This window comes from Zootoca vivipara, chromosome 15 (assembly GCF_965207765.1).
Source record: "Zootoca vivipara chromosome 15, rZooViv2.hap1.1, whole genome shotgun sequence".
In the NCBI taxonomy this organism is placed as follows: Eukaryota; Metazoa; Chordata; class Lepidosauria; order Squamata; family Lacertidae; genus Zootoca; species Zootoca vivipara.
Window position 1 is genome coordinate 7,142,411 of NC_142598.1, and position 20,074 is coordinate 7,162,484.

Below are 20,074 nucleotides of genomic sequence, written 5' to 3' on the forward strand. Positions count from 1 at the left end.
TAACTCATTGGCGAGCGAGTGTAGGATTGGAGCCTAAACCATTTACTCTGATTAAAACACCCTGAAATCCGTGGATAAGGAGCATAGGATTGGACTGTGAGACATTTCAGACACCGCATGAACACATATTATGATATGCAAACACTTCCCCCCCCCCAGGGACTGTCGTGGACACAAATCCATGCTGCGCACCTCACATTCTGTGTCGTTCACCGTTGACATATGAAAAACAGTGTCTAGACTAGCACATTCATGTATATGTGGTCATTCGGGCACTTGCTGAGTTGGAGATTCCTCCCTGTATCTCTCTTCAACAGACCCACATGCTCCCCTGAGCCTGAAAAAGGCAGTCAGTAGCTGAGGACATTCAAGGCAAACTCCCGGGTGCCTCCATTAACCGAGTTCCCAAGAAGCCAGGCCTCCATTGACGTCAGCAGATGCAAATACCCAGCCTTAAGCAAATGTTGATGCAAACGGCCCCTTCAATGGGAGCCTTGTGAGAGAGCCGGAACTTAGGCTGAGGGCTGAGGCCAACGGCAAGTTGTGCTGGGGCCAGAATTCACACTCGCTCTTCCTCCACATAAGCAACTGCGGCATGTCCTGCCGAGGTCAGGTGGTGGGGCGTTAAAGGCTGCTGAGGTGCAAAAGGTGAGCGAGATCAAAGAAAGAGAGATCAAATCTAGGCTATTGGTATTTAGCTGGTTGGCCCAGAGACCAGACTATTTTTGCTGGCATAGAGCTGCTGCGAGGAGAATCACAGAATCATAGAATTAAAAAAATCCTTCCAGTAGCACCTTAGAGACCGACTAAGTTTGTCATAGGTATTAACTTTTCTTGTGCATGCACACTTCTTCAGATACCAGAAGGTAACACTTTCGGGTATCTGAAGAAGTATGCATGCACACGAAAGCTCATACCTATGACAAACTTAGTTAGTCTCTAAGGTGCTACTGGAAGGATTTTTTTATTTTGTTTTGACTGTGTCAGACCAACACGGCTACCTACCTGTAACTAGAATCATAGAATTTTAGAGTTGTAAGGGACACCAAAGGTCATCTAGTTCAACCCCCTGCAGTGCAGAAATCGCAGCTAAAGCATCTGTGACAGATAGCCATCCAGCTCTGCTTAAAAACCTTCAAAGAAGTGCCCACCACCTCTCAAGGGAGTTCGTTCCACTGCTGAACAGCTCTTACCGTCAGAAAGTTCTTCCTGATGTTTAGTCGGAATCTCCTTTCTTGCAACTTGAAGCCATTGGTTCGAGTCCTACCCTACAGAGCAGGAGAAAACCTGGGTGGTTTCTGATGTTGGCAGAGGAAGTTGTGTTTAGCAAGACAGAATAGGACTGCATCTGGGAACTGCTGGAATATTTGCATCCCATGCTTGGCTGTGTGGAAACAGGAGAGGGATTACATTGTAGGAAATAGCCAGGACTTCTGAGTTCTTCCTGGCTCAGAGTTGGGAGAGGGATTTACCAGTTGGGGTGAGGAAAAGAGAGGAACCTCTTCTGTTCCCATCTCTGCCTGTGCCTCTTTCTCTGAGCTGATTGTACCGTTCAGGCAAAATAGGCCTGCAAGTCAAAGGAGCACTCACCATACCGGAGGCAACCCGTGGAGTCTTTTTATGTCCAGCTCACAAGCAAATCCCAGGATGCTCTTGGTCACCCAGGAAACTGTCCTGTTGTGGAAGATGGGTTTGAATCTGGCCTCTTGCCCTGTCTACATAAAAGGTGGCTCCATTAGCAAATCGGCTATGGGAGGTTCTGGGCCACTGTCTCTCTTTCCGTGAAGGATGTCCTCAAGCACTCTGCCAGTCTTGGTAGAAAGCCACATCTGATTTTGTGCATGTGATCTCATAAACTGAGCTTCAGGGGGTCTGGGAGCTCCGCATCTTTTGGAAGTGTTTGGATGAAGAAGGGCCCTGGAGAGAGACAGAGGTGGCTCCACAAAGGCCTTCTGCTTTGCCCTCGCGAGAAAGCCCCCCTGCCTGCTGGTTGGCTGGGTGCTCTGAAGCGTCACAATCCTGCTTCTTAGCAACCCACTCTAGAATGCAACCATGACTTGTGCACTGCTTGCCCCAGGGCCTCTTGCCCCCCTCCCCACTCTACCATGAGGCCCCCCTGCCGCTGCTTCTCCCGAAGGTACACTTGGGGCATAGCTCTGCCCTGCCATGACGTGACCCGCTCTCACTTCCCCCTCACCTTGCGCCCTCCCCACTTCCTGCCCCCGCTGGGCTCACCCACGGCTCGCCACCAACCCCTGGGCAGGCTGTCCCCACCACCTCCTCTCTTCTCCCAGTGGGTGCCCCCCACCCGTGACTTCTTGCCCCTGGAGACGGTCCTTGAAGAAGGTGGGGGAACGAGGCCCTGCACTCCCGAGGGTGAGTCTCTCCACAAAACTGCTCCACGGCCTTCTTAGAGGCCTCTAGCCTACAGCCCCTCAATCACTACATCCTTGCCCCCGACCGTCTCGTGAAGCACCAGTGTGCACATTTCCTGAAAAGATCAGTGGAGCCCTCTAGTCCTGGCTGAATGCAATTGCGTGATACCTCACCCACAGGTAATAGATTTCAATGAATGGATGAAATGGGGGGGCGCAGGTTGGATGGGGGGTTACTGCCTTGCTGCTTTCTTTTTAAAAATAGGCTAGATTTGCTACACAAAGAAAGAAAGAGAGATGGATAGAGGAAGCATTTGGAGAATTGAATCAATGTGTGGTGACAAGTTTTTGTATGGGTGGAGCTAGAGTGGAGAGTTGTGCTGCTTAAAAATGTAAAGGTAAAGGGACCCCTGACCATTAGGTCCAGTCGTGACCGGCTGTGGGGTTGCGGCGCTCATCTCGCATTATTGGCCGAGGGAGCAGGCGTATAGCTTCCAGGTCATGTGGCCAGCATGACAAAGCCGCTTCCGGCAAACCAGAGCAGTGCATGGAAACGCCGTTTACCTTCCCGCTGTAGCGGTTCCTATTTATCTACAGTACTTGCATTTTGGCAGGCTTTCGAACTGCTAGGTTGGCAGGAGCTGGGACCAAGCAACGGGAGCTCACCCCGTCACAGGGATTCGAACCGCCAACCTTCTGATCAGCAAGCCCTAGGCTCAGTGGTTTAGCCCACTGCGCCACCTGCTTATCTTTCACTAATTTAGTCATTTTTGACAAGTGGGCCTGCAGTGGCGCCACCCCTTTCGCAACCCTCCCTGCATTTACCCTGCCCGCTGCAACTCCTCTCCCTCCAATCTGCCCTGGGTTCCACTGCCTTGAGCAGAGCAGGTGGCAGGATGAGGCCAGATCTTCCAAACCTGTTCCTCCCTGCTCATTACACCCTCAGTCTAACCACAGCCTCCGGCTGCCCCAACCACCTTTCTGTGAAGTTTGTCAGGAACCTGCATTCATAGTGGGAAGTAGATGAGAAAACGCCCTGTAATGCTTTCTGAAGCCAGCTCCTGGGTTTGCATTTCACACGCACACACACCCCTCTTGGGGGCCTGAAGTCCATGGTCAGTTTGAGAGTACAGTACAGGAGGCTGGGTCAGGTTTGGAAAAGCAGGCCAGCTTCTGACCCTTGCTCTGCCAATTGCAGGGGGTGGGGGTGTAGAAGAGCATTGGAAATACATTGCCCTCCCCTTGCTCCCCAACCCTGGCTCCCGGTGGAGTACAGGATCAGGTTTAAGGTGCTGGTTTTGACCTTTAAAGCCCTATGCGGCTTGGGACCCTCGTACCTACGGGACCGCCTCTCCTGGTATGCCCCGCTAAGGTCCACAAACAACAATATTCTGGAGATCCCGAGCCATAAGATGGCTAGATTGGCCTCTACTAGAGCCAGGGCCTTTTCAGTACTGGCCCCAACTTGGTGGAACGCTCTTTCCCAGGAGACCAGGGCCCTGCGGGATTTGTCATCTTTCCGCAGGGCCTGCAAGACAGAGCTGTTCCGCCTGGCCTTTGGGTTAGACTCGGCCTGACCCCTGTGTTTTCCTTCCTCATGGCTTGGACCTATGGACTACTTGAAATGAGGCTGCACTTTAAATTTTAATACTGTATTTTAATCTGTATTTTAATTAATTGTTTTTATGTTTTATTGTAATTCTGTTGGTGTGAGCCGCCCTGAGCCCGGTTTTTGACTGGGGAGGGCGGGGTATAAATAAAAATGTACTATTATTATTATTATTAACCCCTGAGCTGCCTTCGGGAGGGAGAGAGGGGACATCAGCATTACCTGTTTATTGCATTCTGCCCTTCCTCACATGAAGCCCGGGGGGGGGGGGTGTTATCAGATTCCACAAAGTACAGCATTAAAAACAAAGTTAGAACCATAATCTACAACACAGTATAATAATCAATGCCATATAGCAACTAGTGGCGCAGCTGTTATCAGTAGGGTCACTCCCATGAAGGATGGAAGCCCTGCATAAATAAATAGATGTTGCCTGAATTAAAATAGTGTGGTGGACCACCAGATCCGTACAGGGAAAGACTCCCAAAGGCAGGGTGCCACCCCTGAGAAAGCCCTGCTCTGTTATGGCCTACAGATCTTACAGCACTTGGTTGGTTGGTAATAGGGAGGGTGTTCCTTCAGGCACTTGAGTTCTAACCTATTCAGGGTTTTATGCATTAATACCAATAACTTGAATTGCCCTAGGTAGCACACCGACAGCAAATTAAAGCGCTTTCAGGATCAGTATAATATGATCCCACCTTGCAGCGGCGTTCTGAACCAGCTGCAGTTTCCAAACCAGCTTTGAGGGAAGCCTTTCAACAGGATTTGCTTGGACCGCAATGTTCTCCTTAAGTTCAGCATTTTACTATTCATAACGGCAGCAGTTGTTTTAAACGCTCTCATAAAAATGGTTTCCCTGCTGCTTCCAACATTGATACTATCCAATAGGTAACTCCAGCAATCAGACCAAAGCATGCACACTTTTATTGCAGCACCACTGGTTACACTTTCTGAAAGCCCTGGAAAAAACCTGGTATGACCGGAGACCACGGTGGGGCAGGACTAACTGCACCACAATGGCTTCAAGGTACAAGAAAGGAAATTCCAATTAAAAACCAGGAATAACTTTCTGACAGTAAGAACTGTTCAGCAGTGGAAGGGTCTCCCTCGGAAGGTGATGGACTCTCCTTCCATGGAGGTTTTTCAGTATCTGTCATGGATCCTTTAGTTGAGATTCCTGCACTGCAAGCAGTTGGACTAGATCAGTGTTTCTCAACCAGTGTGCCTCCAGATGTTTTGGGACTACAACTCCCATCATTCCTTACCACTGGTCTTGCTAGCTAGGGATGATGGGAGTTGTAGTCCCAAAACATCTGGAGGCACACTGGTTGAGAAACACTGGACTAGATGATTGCCAGCGTCCCTTCCGACTCTACAGTTCTGTGATTCTGTAACTGAAGGTTCTACATAATAAAAAAAATTCCTTCAGTAGCACCTTAAAGACCAACTAAGTTTTTATTTTGGTATGAGCTTTCGTGTGCATGCACACTTCTTCAGATACACTTGAAGCAGAAGAGTCAGACCCAGAGGGTGGGGGGGGTGGGTGGGAATGGGTGATGGGCTGATAGGAGTGGTAAACCTGTTGATGGCTGTTAATGACTGCTGATGACTGCAATTGGTCCTGTGTGGGGGGGGAGCAAGGGCTGAGGTGCTAAAGAAAGCTTGATCATGCATAATGAGATAAGAATCCTATGTCTTTGTTCATCCCAGGTGGCTCCATGATTTTAAGTTTGGTAATGAGTTCCAATTCAGCAACTTCTCTTTCCAGTCTGTTTCTGAAATTTCTCTGTAATAAAACAGCTGCTTTGAGATCTTGTATAGAATGTCCTGGGAGATTGAAGTGTTCTCCTACTGGTTTCTCTGTCTTGTGGTTCCTGATGTCAGATTTATGTCCATCTATCCTTTGGCGCAGGGTTTGGCCTGTTTGTCCAATATAGAGAGCTGAAGGGCACTGTTGGCATTTGATGGCATACACAATGTTATACCAAAATAAATCATACCAAAATAAAAACTTAGTTGGTCTTTAAGGTGCTACTGAAGGAATTTTTTTATTTTGCTTCGACTCAGACCAACATGGCTACCTACCTGTAACTGAAGGTTCTACAATACCGCCTCCCAAGTCCCTTGAGAAATTATTGCCCATGTACAGTCTTTAACCCAGCATCCATAGACCACCCATCCCTTCTTGGACTATCCTGGCTTCTGTGCAGGGCACTGACTACAAGAAGAATGGAACTGTTGGCCTTTTTGCCTCCAGGAGCTCAGGCTAGGGAATATGTGAGCTAGCGAGGAAGCTCTGCCTGATGTAGGCACTGTTGTTGTTTTGGAGAGATGGAGCGAAACTGCACCCACGTTATGTTAACCCCTTGGTGCACATTTGCCCAGAGAGATTCTTGCGCAGGTCAGACAGTGGCACCTTCAGTCTTTCGCCCTTGTCCTCTTTCTCTCTCTCAGATGCCGTCTCTTTTCATCCTCAGACAAGCAGAACGATGTGGAGATTCCATCCCCAACACAGAAAGAGCGGGAGAAGAAGAAGAAGCAGCAACCCATGTGCCAGATCAGCGGAGTCAAGAAACTCATGCACAGTTCCAGCCTGACCAATTCCAGTATTCCCCGCTTTGGGGTCAAAACTGACCAGGAAGAGCCGCTCAGTAAGGTGAGATTTCCCATATTGTGGGAATCGGCTGGTGTGGAAAGTCAGAGGTTATATCTAGCTTTGAAGGGGATTCTGGGTCACAGATCACAATTAAGGGACTCTGGCAGGACTTCTGGGAAGGCGGCCTTTCTTTGTATCCAGTTTTGCTCTGTTCTGGTTCCAGAACCAACGGTACTAGGGCTGCCATATTTCAAACAGTGAAAATCCAGAGCTTCGTTTTTGGCAAAGCTGTTGAGCGTTTTTTGGCAAATTAGCAAAGAAGGAGTTTTTGAAATCCCAGGCATGTGGCAACAGTACTTTATTGCCTTTTGTAGTAGAGAGAAGATATGGGAGCTCTCTCCATTGACCCAGAACAAAACTAATTGTTTTGTCTTTGAGCCAATATTTCTCCATCCCCTGCAAGAAAAATGCCTACTTAGTTAATTTGTTAATGGACGTGACATTCCAGCTACCCCCCCTTGATACTGCCCAGTTTCTGAGTGCTCCATTCCCTCCCTCCCCCCCCCCCAATAGCCAGTTTAGCGACAGCTTAGCAACTAGACAATAGATGGTCACGGCAGAACAGGTGCAGGAAGTGAGAGGTTGCAATATGCCTGGACAAGAGTGGGTATTGCAGAGTCAGGCCTGTATTCTTCCTTGCCTCTCCAGCACTGTCCTGCTTCTTACTCCCAGGCTCAATGGGCTAGAGCAGAGGTAGGCAACCTAAGGCCATGGGCCACAAGCAGCACGCAGGTGTTGTTTAAGCGGCCCACAAGCCGCCCCTGAAACTAGCTGCCCGCTAGGCGAGTCCCCACACACGGCGCTAAACCAGCGCGGCGCAGGGACTTGCTTCTGTGGCACCGGAAATCACATCTGCACAGATGCCGGAAATCATGGGCACGCGTGCAATGCGGCCCACGGAGGGATCTCCGCTGGAATGAACCGGCCCAGGCGAGGTAAACCTTGCCAATCCCTGGGCTAGAGGCAAAAAGGAGGGGGTCATCAAAGCATGCAGATCTGCATGTGTAGCACTTTCTATAGAGGCCTCGTATTTCCTCATACTTTGGGCTTGACTTGTGGCACACTTGGCCAGAGAGGTTTGCCACCACTGAGTTTGCACATTCCTAGCCAGTTCGTATTGGTTGGGACTTGGCTTTCTGTTTCATCAGCCCAAGACGGCGCAGCTCTTTACCTTTAAAAATGATGTAAAGGACCTGCTTGGAAGTAACGTTCTTTAAGCCGAGAATGTTAGCCATAATTCATAAAGCCAGTTACAAGCATTTCACTCGCCGCTTCCCATTCATGTGCTGGTTTCCTTCTTTCAGTCTCGGTCTCTTCAACCGCAGTTGCCTGCTACGTCCAAAACTGGGAGGTGTGGTCTATTTTTGATGTAACGAGTGACAGTGGTTTAAAATGACCTGGGTTGAACTGCTGAAGCTGCAGCACGAGGAAGCAGGCAGCCTCAGCGCTTGTAACCCGGGAATGTCATTTCCAGACTCAGTCAATACCTCTTGCCAGGAATTCACAATCTTAGGACAGTTCCACCAAATATGTCCTTAACTTACACTAGGAAGGCCACCTCATTATGTGGCGGTGTGCACCCAGTGCTTAGGCACATCTCATGGACTAATTTAAGTTTATTACTTTGTCTTGGCTGGAGACCATAGCAGTACAGTCAGAAGCAGTAAGTACGAATATAAGTGTAGTCATAAACCTTCAAAGGGATAGGCAGTGTGGTTGGGCTCCCAGCTGCCACAAAAGCCAGCATGGCCAAAGATCAGGGATGAAAGGAGTTGCAGTCTCACAAAATATGGAGAGCGCCACAGAAAACACTATTTATGCACTTAAAAAATTAAAACAGGGTTGTACAAATTATAATCTACCCCAAAATACTCAGTGCTATCTCAACACCGCAAAGGCAACAGAAGTCAATGTTTCTGAAATTACCATGCCTATATTTCAGGGGCACCATCGGGGGGCAGGGGGTGAGGCCCACTAATATTTTCAAGGAGGGGGCTGCCCCCTAAATTCCATAGTGATCCTCAAAAGGGCGCACCAGGGTGAAGGGTCTTCGCCCTGGTGCGTCCCTTTCATGAACGCAAGGTGGCTGGCAATGGGTGGGTGGGGGCTGGCGGGCAAGTTGGCCTGGCCTCAGTGCATCTGCTATATTTGCAAATAAGTATTCGCTTTTTGGAAGGGGGGGTGTTAAACCAGTAGCCGCACCCTATGAGTAACCAAGACAAAAAGTTGGATTTGGCATCTTTGAAAGTCAAGCTCCGGAGTGTTAACACCCTTAACACAAATACAGTGCTGTTGGCTGAAGGAAGTGGTCCAATAATGTCCTTTTATAGCAGCAGGGAACATTTGCTGAAATGTAAAAAGAGGAAATGTTTCTCTTGGTGCAGGTGGTTCTCAGACTCTGGTCCGCGAGCTTCATCCAGGTGGTCTGCGGCACTAAATATTCATCTTGATTTAAAATTACAGTATATTTTTTATTACTTCTTTGATTTTACATTGTATTTTATTGTATTACAATATGAATTTTGCGGGATTCAGATTTTCATACGATAAAGTACAGTGTAAGAAATAAAAAAAGTGATTAAAATGGAACTTCAAATCATTCGGCATCCAGCTCAAGTGCATTGGAATTACTGCAATAGACATAAAAAGGATCAATGAGCCAGCTAAGACCCTCAGCAATATTCAGGTGGTCCACACAGCAGGGAGATATTTGCAAACCACCGCCTTAGCAGAAAATTCCTGTTTAAGTAGTTTGCATAATTTAATCACAGCATACGTAATCATGGAGTACCAAGGAGCTGTCTTCAGACTGGCAGAATGAGAAGAAAGGATCATGTTGGACCTATGAATTTTTTGTTCCGTTTTTAAATTCTCGTGAGCTACGCAGCTTTAGAAGAAGCTCAGCTGCTCACAGGTTTGATTTCTAAGCCAGCTGCATGAGGTAATTAAAAAAAAAACCTTATTGCCCAAACCTTGCTGCTTCTGTATCTCTAAATTTTAGTGTTGCTGGTGACTGTACTCAAAACAGATGAGCAGCTAAACTAGGCTTCCCACCCTAGTGAGCTCCAGATGTTTTGGAGCCCCAGCCTTCCTGGCTGGTGGTCTGGGATGAATGGCTGTTGCAGTTGAGCAATGCCTGGAGGGCACCAGGTTGGGCAGGAATGATCTAAACACTGCCTGGCTTCCAGGCCCCTAAATGGCCTCTTAGATTGATGCCAATGTTGGGTGTTCTGGAGCAGCTGCAAGGGCAGTGTTCCTAGTCTCCTTGGTGACATGGTTTTTCAGTCTTGCCATCGGTAATGTCCCCGGTGTGGAAAGGCGGCTCAGGCTCCAGCTGGACTGCCAGGGAGAGCACACTGTTCTACATCTCTGCTCTCATGACCTCCTCCCCCCTTGAAACCCCTTGTGGCAAAGGAGTACCAACTGTTTCCCCCACTACGCTCTTACAGGAACTGGAACACCTAAACAAGTGGGGCCTTAACATCTTCCGGGTCGCCGAGTACACCAACAATCGGTCGCTCAGCTGCATCATGTATACAATATTCCAGGTACGTGTGCTCGCACTGCCGTGTCCTCGTCCCATGCCCACACCCTCCTACTGGCTTGGGCTGCAATGTTGTCTCGATATACAAAGACTTGTGTATGGAGCTGAAGCTTGAGGTGTGCCTTTCTAGGTCAGCTTTGGATTCACTATTAGGTATCACTTCAATGCATATGGAGTTGTACACAAGAAGCAAGTTTAAAAAAAACCAAGGAGGATTGCACAAAAAGTGAAGGGGTGGGCACTTTTTGCTGGGAGTGTGTCAATTTCGGGAGAGTTCTTGCATTTAACAATTTCATCTCCCTGAGCACTTTTAGTGTAAGAGGTGCCCTTTTTGCAGCTTGTTTGAGACTTGGCTGTTTTCTGAGTCAAATTGTTTTGTCTCCTGGTAGACGACACTTCCACGTCCTCTCCCTGTCCTCAGAGGGGACATTTAAGGAGAGATCTGGCTGAGTTGCAGGTTGGTGCTCCTGGTGGCGCCATAAAACATTTAGTCAATATATTTATTATAAACTTCCATGGACTTGAGCCTACCTGGATCCGTTGCATTGACAGAGTGGCTCCATTCCGCAAATGCTTTTGTCACAATAAATAAGATCGCTAGCCTGCAATCCTACATCTGGCCAGCAGCAGTGGGGCTTGATCCACAGCCCAACCACTTGCTCTGGCCAGGGCAAAAGCGGGCGGCTGGCACAGCAAAGAGGCCAGGATTGGGGCTTGTTGCCATAACTTGATGGTAGCAGTGATCCAATGGATCCTGGGCTAGCCCCCCCCTGCCCCCCCTGTGGGACTGGATTGAATAGAGTAGACTGTCTAAGGTGAGAAAAGGCAGATCTATTTCTGATTAATGTTCCCATGAGATTGTCAGTCAGAGAGAGGGCCCCTTTTCTCCTCTTCCTTCCTCCCCTCCCTCCCTCCCTCCCTCCCTCCCTCCCTCCCTCCCTCCCTCCCTCCCTCTTTCTTTCTTTCTTTCTTTCTTTCTTTCTTTCTTTCTTTCTTTCTTTCTGTAGAGTACTTGTTGTTGTTTAGTTGTTTAGTCATGCCCGACTCTTCGTGACCCCATGGACCATAGCAGGCCAGGCACTCCTGTCTTCCACTGCCTCCCGCAGTTTGGTCAAACTCATGTTTGTAGCTTCGAGAACACTGTCCAACCATCTCGTCCTCTGTCGTCCCCTTCTCCTTGTGCCCTCCATCTTTCCCAACATCAGGGTCTTTTCCAGGGAGTCTTCTCTTCTCATGAGGTGACCAAAGTATTGTAGCCTCAGCTTCAGGATCTGTCCTTCCAGTGAGCGCTCGGGGCTGATTTCCTTCAGAATGGATAGGTTTGGTCTTCTCGCAGTCCATGGGACTCTCAAGAGTCTCCAGTACTTAATATGCTTTAATCTACGTTGAATGGTGGTGTCTAGGAAGGGGCTCTGGTAGATGGAAGAGAGAGCTCTGGCTCAGTGGGTGGGCAGAAGCCTTTCGCTCATCCTCTCTTGGTGTATTGCCATTGCTGCTCAAGATTCCACAAGTTTCTGTCCCTCGCTTTTATCTTTTCCGCTACGGGAAAGAGAAAGATAACGGCACTCATTTGAGCAACCTTTTTTAGGTGGGGGCTGATGCCAGACTTTCCCAGCAAATGCTTCACTCCTCTTATTCCACCCCACCCAGGAAAGAGACTTGCTGAAAACTTTCAAGATCCCCGTGGACACATTAGTCACTTACATCATGACGCTAGAAGACCACTATCATGCCGACGTGGCCTATCACAACAGCCTCCATGCTGCTGACGTCACGCAGTCCACTCACGTTCTTCTGTCCACACCAGCCTTGGATGTAAGGGTTTGTCTTCTGTAGCTGGTGAATTGTGTGAATGTGTGTGTGCGGTAATTGGGTAGTCCACCTGCCTGCCTATTTGGGGTGGGGAAGATTGCTCACTGGGTACCTGTAGCCAAGGATTCTCTTTGTGTCATGAGCACAGGGACTGTAGTGCTTCACTTGGACTTGGCAGACCTGGCCTTTGAGGAATCTATGCTTAGGCCCAAATAGCCTTTGAACAAGTCACTATTTCCCAGCCTAATGTTTCACAGGGCTACGAGGGTTCAAAACATCTGGATTCTGGTGTATTAAGTGGTGAATCCACTGACTGATTGGCTCCACTCCTGCCAGCCTCAGGGTGGATATCTGTGGCCTGGAGGGGCCCTGGCTGCCATTGGCTGAACTGCTCTGATTTTAGATACTGGCAGAAGATCCTAGGAGAGGATGGATAAAAATGAAGTAGGGGCCTAAAGTCTGGGGGGGTGGGAGAAGCAAGGTGCAGCAGAATGAGAGGGAGAGGAGAAGGCAAGAGCCAGGAATCGGAAAGGAAAACTAGGGCAGAAAGGAAGCAGAGAGGAAACTTGCTTGTGGCCAGGAGCTGCAAGATGGAAGGAGGGCAGCAGACATTCACATATTGATCTGGAGCAGACAAGAGAGATTATTGGCCGCAGAGCTCCAATAAATATTGCAAGACTATTTGCAAGTGCAAGAGATTACAGTATGTTTGCAAACCTGCTGCCTGCCTAATCTTGTCGCTATGGAACATTACGGAGGGCACAGTGTTTAAACACCCAGAGGAGGCAATATAGTGCACCACTGATTCCTGGTGCTGGGGGGCCACAACGGGGTGGCGCACTCTCCCAATCATGCCCATGTTATGGGCTTCCCAGATGGACCTCTACTCTGATCTAGCCAGGCAATTCTAACAACTTCATGTGTGTTGCAAAACACCATAGAAATGGTAATGCTTCCTTTTGGGAGGCTAGAAAAATTAGCCCCGTTGATATTATTATTATTATTATTATTATTATTATTATTATTATTATTATTAATTTCTGTTTTTACATCCGAAACCATGAGTTAACCCATGAGTTAAAACCTCTATGGCTTTCCAGATGTTGTTGGATTCCATCTCCCATCAGCCGCAGTCGGCACTGTCGATAGTCAGGGTCGATGGGATTTGTAGTTCAGCAAGATTATCACCAAAGGTTAGCTACCTTTGCTCTGTACCAGTCTACCGCAATGGCTGGCCGGCCTGGGATATGAGGAATTTTTGGGTGCCAGGGTCTTTTCCCCAGGTAGAATGGGGAGAGGAGGTCGGCATCCCATTAGAGTTGCGTGTGCATTGGGGGCCTGATACGGTATGTACTTACTCCTGTCCAGGAAATGCTCTGGCCTGTAAGCTTCAGTGGGTTCCCTCACACAGCAGCAACACACAAATCTTTGGGGTTTGGGATCTCGCCTCGCTCTCTCTCCTAGCAGTGGGCCCCTTTCATAAAGATGCACCTCTCCTCGTTAGCGAAGCACCAGCTTCCTCCACGAAGCAGGACAGAAACACCATCCCTCTATAGCAGCTTCTCTCTCTTTCCTTTGCAGGCTGTCTTCACTGACCTCGAGATCCTGGCTGCGATATTTGCTGCTGCCATCCATGATGTGGACCACCCTGGCGTCTCCAACCAGTTCTTGATCAATACCAGTGAGTAGCACAGGGGGATTGGGGGCAAAGGGGTGTTGGGGGGAGGGGAACATGAGTGGGCGGGGGGAGGGGGTACGCATGTGTGTCAAATATGGAGGAGATATTGGACGGGAAAGGATTTGAATGTGCCTCTTTTGCTTGCACCTTGTAATGTGTCACCTTATCATGCGTGAGGCTGAACTGCTTTTCTTCTGACACGGTTGCTATAGGGTTGTTGCAAGAAAAGAGACTTATAGGGAGAAATGCCTCTCCTCAAATGCCCACAAGCAGCTTTGGGGCAAATGCAGCCCAATGTTCTGAAGCAGGGCTTTGTTTCCCTTCATTCCCTCCCAGTTCCACTTCCCCAGGGCTCCCCGGCAACTTACCTTGAGGCAAGAAAATGCAGAGAGAATATCATCAGTGAAGGCCAGTGTCAGGGTTGTTATGACTACTCCTGAGTAATGACCTTCCACATGCTTGTCTTTCAAAAGTCTTTATTAGTGCACATTATTTACAGTGTAGCGAGCTGCTGGTTTCATGTCTCCTCATTCCGAATCAGAATCCGGCACTGTCCCCTTCCGCGATTGGGACCAACATAAAAGCCTCGGGACAGTGAATCTCCTCCCTTTTCTCCTCCTTCTCAATTCCGGTGTCGGGGCGAAGGGTCTATGGTCAGCCCTATTCCCGTCCACTCTTCCCGCCTCTCTCTCTTCCTGCCTGTGGAGCAGGGGCTCTCCAGTGCTGCCAGAGCCCTGGCACTCCTTCTCCATTTCCTGACTCACCCCTTCAGGCCCCTCGCTCTCATGACTGCTTGGAGATGGGCTGCTTCTGATGGGGGGGGGGTTCTCTGTAATCCCTCCCCCTTACATCCAGGGAGATAATTCGGACTACATCCCAGATTCCCCAGCAAGTGGAATCTTGACATACCATTCCCGCTGAAGAATGCTGCACAGCACCCTGTACGCACTGGGGAGGATGGGACCAGTCGCTGTCCCTCTCCACAGTGGGAGTTGGTGTTCACTCGCTGTTAGCAAGAATGCAATCTGCGCAGACTTAGCAGAGTGTCAGGCCTAATGAGCACAGCAGCTCATTCCTGGTAGGTCTTGTCTCAGGGAATCAGTTGCTGAAACTGAACTTCCCCACATCTGTCTCGGTCCCCTCCTCTCCAGGGTTTCCCCCAAGCAATCAGAGACTGCACTTGCATGAGGCCAAGCCCTCCTCCTCCCCTTTCATGCCTCTTCTGGAGACCACAGGGGGAGGAGACACCCGTGGCTCTTCATCATCTGGACTCACCTTTGCCTCTTGGCCTCCCTCTTTCCACTCACCTGCTTCAGCTTCTGATTCTGGACTTGATATAAAGAGAAAGTCTTACTGCTTTCTATAACAGGTGGTGGCAGCGGCAGGTGTTTTAAGGAAAGTCTGGGCTTGGCAAAGTAGCTGCAGGACTTCCTGGGGACAGGTGCTTATGAGGGACTTCTGGGAGCATCACAAGGTCCTTGACAGTAGTTTCCAAACATCAGATAATGGTATCTGAAGAAATGTGCATGCACACAAGAGCTCATAACCAATGACAAACTTAGTTGGTCTCTAAAGTGCTACTGGAAGGATTTTTAAAATCAGAAAATAAGTTGCTCTTCAAATCCGTTGTGGATAGGGCAAAGAGCTGCTGTAAAATTTCAGAGAGGTGCATAACTAAAAAGCGCTGCCTTCCTGTACTTTGGGTTATTCGAGGGCAGACTATTCTTGCGGGTTGTTGTTCTGCTCTTCCTCCTTCTGTAGATGGTTTGCTTCTGTAGGACTTATGTGGCTTCTTTGTTCTGGTGTAGCATATACGTAGCTTCAAGCCATAGCCCAGGCACCCCCAAACTGCGGCCCTCCAGATGTTTTGGCCTACAACTCCCATTATCCCTAGCTAACAGGACCAGTGGTCGGGGAAGATGGGAGTTGTAGTCCAAAACATCTGGAGGGCCGAAGTTTGGGGATGCCTGCCATAGCCAAAGGTATGAGCAGGCAGGCAGAAGGCAGATGCAAGTGTGTGCATGGACCTCAGGGATAGAATTTACAAATCCAGCTGCCTGTTGATTTAGTCAGCAGAGGCCTTGTTCGTGGTGGCAATACAGTTGTTGGTGACACCGGTTAGGGCTGTGGTGCCTAGGTTGTTGATCTCGCTCACCTCACCCCCAGAGAGCCATATGCCTCCCAGACTCCATGTATTCAACAAGCCTTGGTTTTGAAGACTCTTTTGGTTTATTGCTGCCTTTTGTTTCGTCATTCATTTCTGCTGCCCTGGGCAATTTCAAATTGTTTGATGGCTTCATTTTTTATTTCATTTGTTTTTTTCATCCTGTAAGCCATATGCTGATGTAAGCTACTAAAATGAAATATACGTTCCTGTTCTCCGTGACGCCGACTAACGTGATCCTCCTTGGCAGATTCGGAGCTGGCACTGATGTACAACGACGAGTCAGTCCTGGAGAACCATCACCTGGCGGTGGGTTTCAAGCTGCTGCAGGAGGAGAACTGTGACATTTTCCAGAACCTGAGCAAGAGGCAGCGGCAGACTTTGCGGAAGATGGTCATCGACATGGTGAGCCTCGGAAAGGAGAGCAGTTGGCTGCTTCCAAGAACAAGCCTGCCTTCCCCCCCCCCCTCCATCCCTGGGCTGGGTCTCCCAGTTTGAGGTTCCATTCCTCATTTTTTTGCCTTGGGAAATTCAGTTGTTTAAAAGCAGAGGTATGAAACTTGCTGCTATATTTCTCACGATGACGCCGCACAAGGAAGGAACATCATCCCTGTCAGGCTTTCTGCCTGAAGTACCAAGCTTGGTGGACCTTCTAATGCAGTGTTTCCCAACCAGTGTGCCTCCAGATGTTTTGGGACTACAACTCCCATCATTCCTGACCACTGGTCTTGCTAGCTAGGGATGATGGGAGTTGTAGTCCCAAAACATCTGGAGGCACACTGGTTGGGAAACACTGTTCTAATGAGCAGAATAATTTTGATTTGTCTCCTGTTGTTCCTTTGCTGCCCATTTCATGGCAGCAGTTGTATGCAAAGACCAACACAGGAGCAAATTGTAGTTACACCTCAAGCAGGGAAATGTGACCAGGGATTTGAGGAACGGGGGGCAAGGCTGATCCTCTGTCTTAGTGCAGAAACTGCCTTCCGTCTCGCTGGCTTCTGTGTTGGTCCCCTCTGCTCTGGTTCCCCAAAAGCAGGACTCCATAATTTGAAACAGTGGCATACCGTGACTCTGGCATATTGACCATGGTAGCGCAAGGCACATCGCTGCCTAAGGCACATTCCCAAATGGCACCAACGCCCAAAGTTCAGATACACAGCATCCAAGGCTGAGGCAGAGAAACCAACAAGCAGCCCTCCCGCTCCCCGGCAGTGAAAAGAGGGTGGGTGGAATTCCATGTTGCATGACGGCACATGTCCCATTAGCCCAAGCATTGCAGCTTGCCAGGCAGAACAATGTCCCCTCTCTCTGGGGGTTCCCCTTCCCTCCTCCTCCATCCTTCCTTTTTCTAGATCAGCAACCCCTTTGTAGACTGCTCTGGCAACCCCAGTCGGAAAAGGCTTGGCCAGTCCGTGGTTTGTGGGTTGGAGGGATGGTGTTATCAGAGCAACTAGAGCACAGGCATCCTTGGCAGCTGACTGCTGTGTTGATGCCCTGCAGGCCCATAATTAATAATAATAATAATAATAATAATAATAAATTTTTATTTATACCCCGCCCTCCCCAGTCAAAAACCGGGCTCAGGGCGGCTCACACCAACAAAACCACAATAAAACATAAAAACAATTAATTAAAATACAGATTAAAATACAGTATTAAAATTTAAAATGCAGCCTCATTTCAAGTAGTCCATAAATCGAGGCCATGAGGGAGGAAAACACAGGGGTCAGGCTAAGTCCAACCCAAAGGCCAGGCGGAACAGCTCTGTCTTGCAGGCCAGGCGGAAAGATGACAAATCCCGCAGGGCCCTGGTCTCCTGGGAAAGAGCGTTCCACCAAGTTGGGGCCAATACTGAAAAGGCCCTGGTTCTAGTAGAGGCCATCCTGGTCCCGTCTCCCATGAGCCCCAAACAGGCACACTGGCTCTGTATAATATTTGAGATAGAGCCAAGTGGACTAAAATGTGTCGCTTGCAAGGGTCATTTTTTTTGCCAACTATTCCAACAGACGAAGCAGACTTTTTGCAAGATTTGCTTAAATGCCAGAATATGCAGAACCCCGCAGCCCCAGCCTGATTTAGGAGGAGCTTCTGTTGTTTCAGAGAAAATCCTGAAGGTGGGGGCGGGGGGGAGAGATTAGCTCATTGGCGTTATGATAATGTTCAAACTCATGTAAATTTAGTTGATTAAAATAATCAGTTAAAAGGTCCCTGATTAAGTAATCTAAAAATGGTTTCATCAGCTGACAGCCCTGGTGTTTCTTCAGCCTGCCTCTCCTCAGAACAGATATGGTAGAACAACCTCAAGAGCACTAAGGAGGGGACTGTGGAAGCCCCCCCCCCCCTGGAGAGTGGCAGTCCAACAGTCACTAGGCTTCATGGAGTGGCTAGGCCAGTGGTTTTCAGCCAGCGTGCTATGGCACCCTGGAGTGCCTTGAATGATGGTCAGGGGTGCTGTGGGCTACGCTGGCTTCTGTCCTTCTTTCCTTCCATTCCTCCTCTGATGCCCCCTTGAGTCTCTGCCCCCCAAAGGCTTGCATGGCTGTTTGTTGCAGCAGCCCTGGCTACAAGCTCCCCAGGCGAACGGTGCCTCTGGGGCTGGCCAGGGGGTGCTGGTTGCCAGGAGCTGAGGTGGCCTTAGAGTAAGCAGCCAACAGGTGAAGGAGTCCAGCCAGCCTGTCCTTCAGCTCTTGCTGTTGGGAAGTCCTAGGCCCCTGTGGGGCAGTATGAGGTGGCATCTCTCTTTGGGGCAGGGGCGCAGCTCGGGGACCACGGATGGCGGCAACAACTGGAGGACTCCCAAGGAGAGGGGAGAGGAGAGGAGGCTGAGGGAACCCTCCATAAGGGAGGGTGTTCAAAAAAGGGCGAGAGGCTGCCAGCTCTGCAGGCAAGGGGTGACCTAACTGGGCTCCTGAGCCTCACATGGGAGCTGCAGAAAGAATGGAGTTGGCCAAGGGAGCTGTGAACACAAAAAGGTTGAAAACCTCTGGGCCAGATGAAAGAAAACTACACTGGGTTGCTGTCTGTCTGCACAGGAGCCTAAATTCCCTGAGAGGAAGGACGGAGCACGAACAAAGGCATGGAGCCCATTGTTAATGGAAAATCTGAGGGCTCCCTTGGACAAAAATGAAGACTCCAGCCAAGAATATCAGAGCAAAATAGCAGCCAGTAGGCTTGGTCTTTATTTAAAAAAAAAAATACTGTCACGACAACAATACTGTCACGTGCAACAAGGTGAAGCAAGATGGAGACCCAGAACAAAAGAGAACCTCCACTTTTACCAGTTTTCCCATCACCAAGAAACACCCCCAAAATACATCATTCCTACATCACAGCTACGTAATCCATACCTCACAAAAAGGGAGGGTTCAAGGTAGAAATCTGAGCAACTTTGACACCTCTCCTAGTCCTCCTCTCACCCCTCCCCAGGTGTGAATTCCTAAACACAAAGAGAAATTAACAGTTTCCTAAGAGTTGAGGAGTCTTCCATTGTGAATGAGATGGCTACGTAGCAGTCTGGCACCATTGATGGGGAAATGTCCATTTGGCAGAGCCTCCTGCCTAGTGTTGTAAGGCTTAGAGGTTTATGGCTCCCCAAGTCCCCCTTTCGATAGTCATGTGGAAGTGTGTGTGTGTGATTCAGTGGGGTGGGGTGGGGAAATTCCTACGACACCATGAAAGTCGAAACACGGAGTGATCCCCCTTCCATTATCAAAAATTCTGGCTTATACTTCTGCAGGTCCTGGCTACCGACATGTCCAAACATATGAGCCTCTTGGCCGACCTCAAGACGATGGTGGAGACCAAGAAAGTGACCAGCTCTGGGGTGCTTCTGCTGGACAACTACACTGACAGAATACAGGTGGGCAAGGCTGGATGAAGCCCTGCATGCTACAGATTGGGAAAGGATGGTCAGGTCCTCTTGTCCAGAGGCCCAGCCCTGCCCAGGATAAGCAGGAAGGAGGTCAGTCCCCACCACAGTGGCAGACTGGGGAGGCAAAGGGCAGCTGGTCCCGGAACTGGCATTAGGATAAAATGGCAACAAGGAAGCTGGGAAGCAGCTGCAAGGGCCGGCTGACAGCAGCTTTCTCTCAGATGTGTTGCTCAAGCTGTTGAGCCAGTCCAGCATCTGAGGCTTGGGCGGGGGGGCGGATGACATTGTTTTATTTAAATTGTTCGCCTGCTGCCTGACAACAGCCTTTCAAGGAAGCCTTCAAAAAAAGAAAATATAAACAC

At 49.2% G+C, this 20,074-nt stretch overlaps 1 protein-coding gene across 4 annotated transcripts in view; it reads left to right on the forward strand.

The window, feature by feature from the left end:
• Window positions 1-20,074, forward strand: part of PDE4A (phosphodiesterase 4A) — a 282,707-nt gene that overhangs the window by 255,241 nt on the left and 7,392 nt on the right. For all 4 annotated transcript variants that reach the window (XM_035141219.3, XM_035141222.3, XM_035141224.3 and 1 more), the window contains exons 8-13: window positions 6,465-6,643; window positions 10,093-10,191; window positions 11,838-12,002; window positions 13,581-13,680; window positions 16,092-16,246; window positions 19,578-19,700. In XM_035141219.3, coding sequence (XP_034997110.3) covers window positions 6,465-6,643; window positions 10,093-10,191; window positions 11,838-12,002; window positions 13,581-13,680; window positions 16,092-16,246; window positions 19,578-19,700 — 821 coding nt within the window. The remainder of the gene's footprint in view (window positions 1-6,464; window positions 6,644-10,092; window positions 10,192-11,837; window positions 12,003-13,580; window positions 13,681-16,091; window positions 16,247-19,577; window positions 19,701-20,074) is intronic.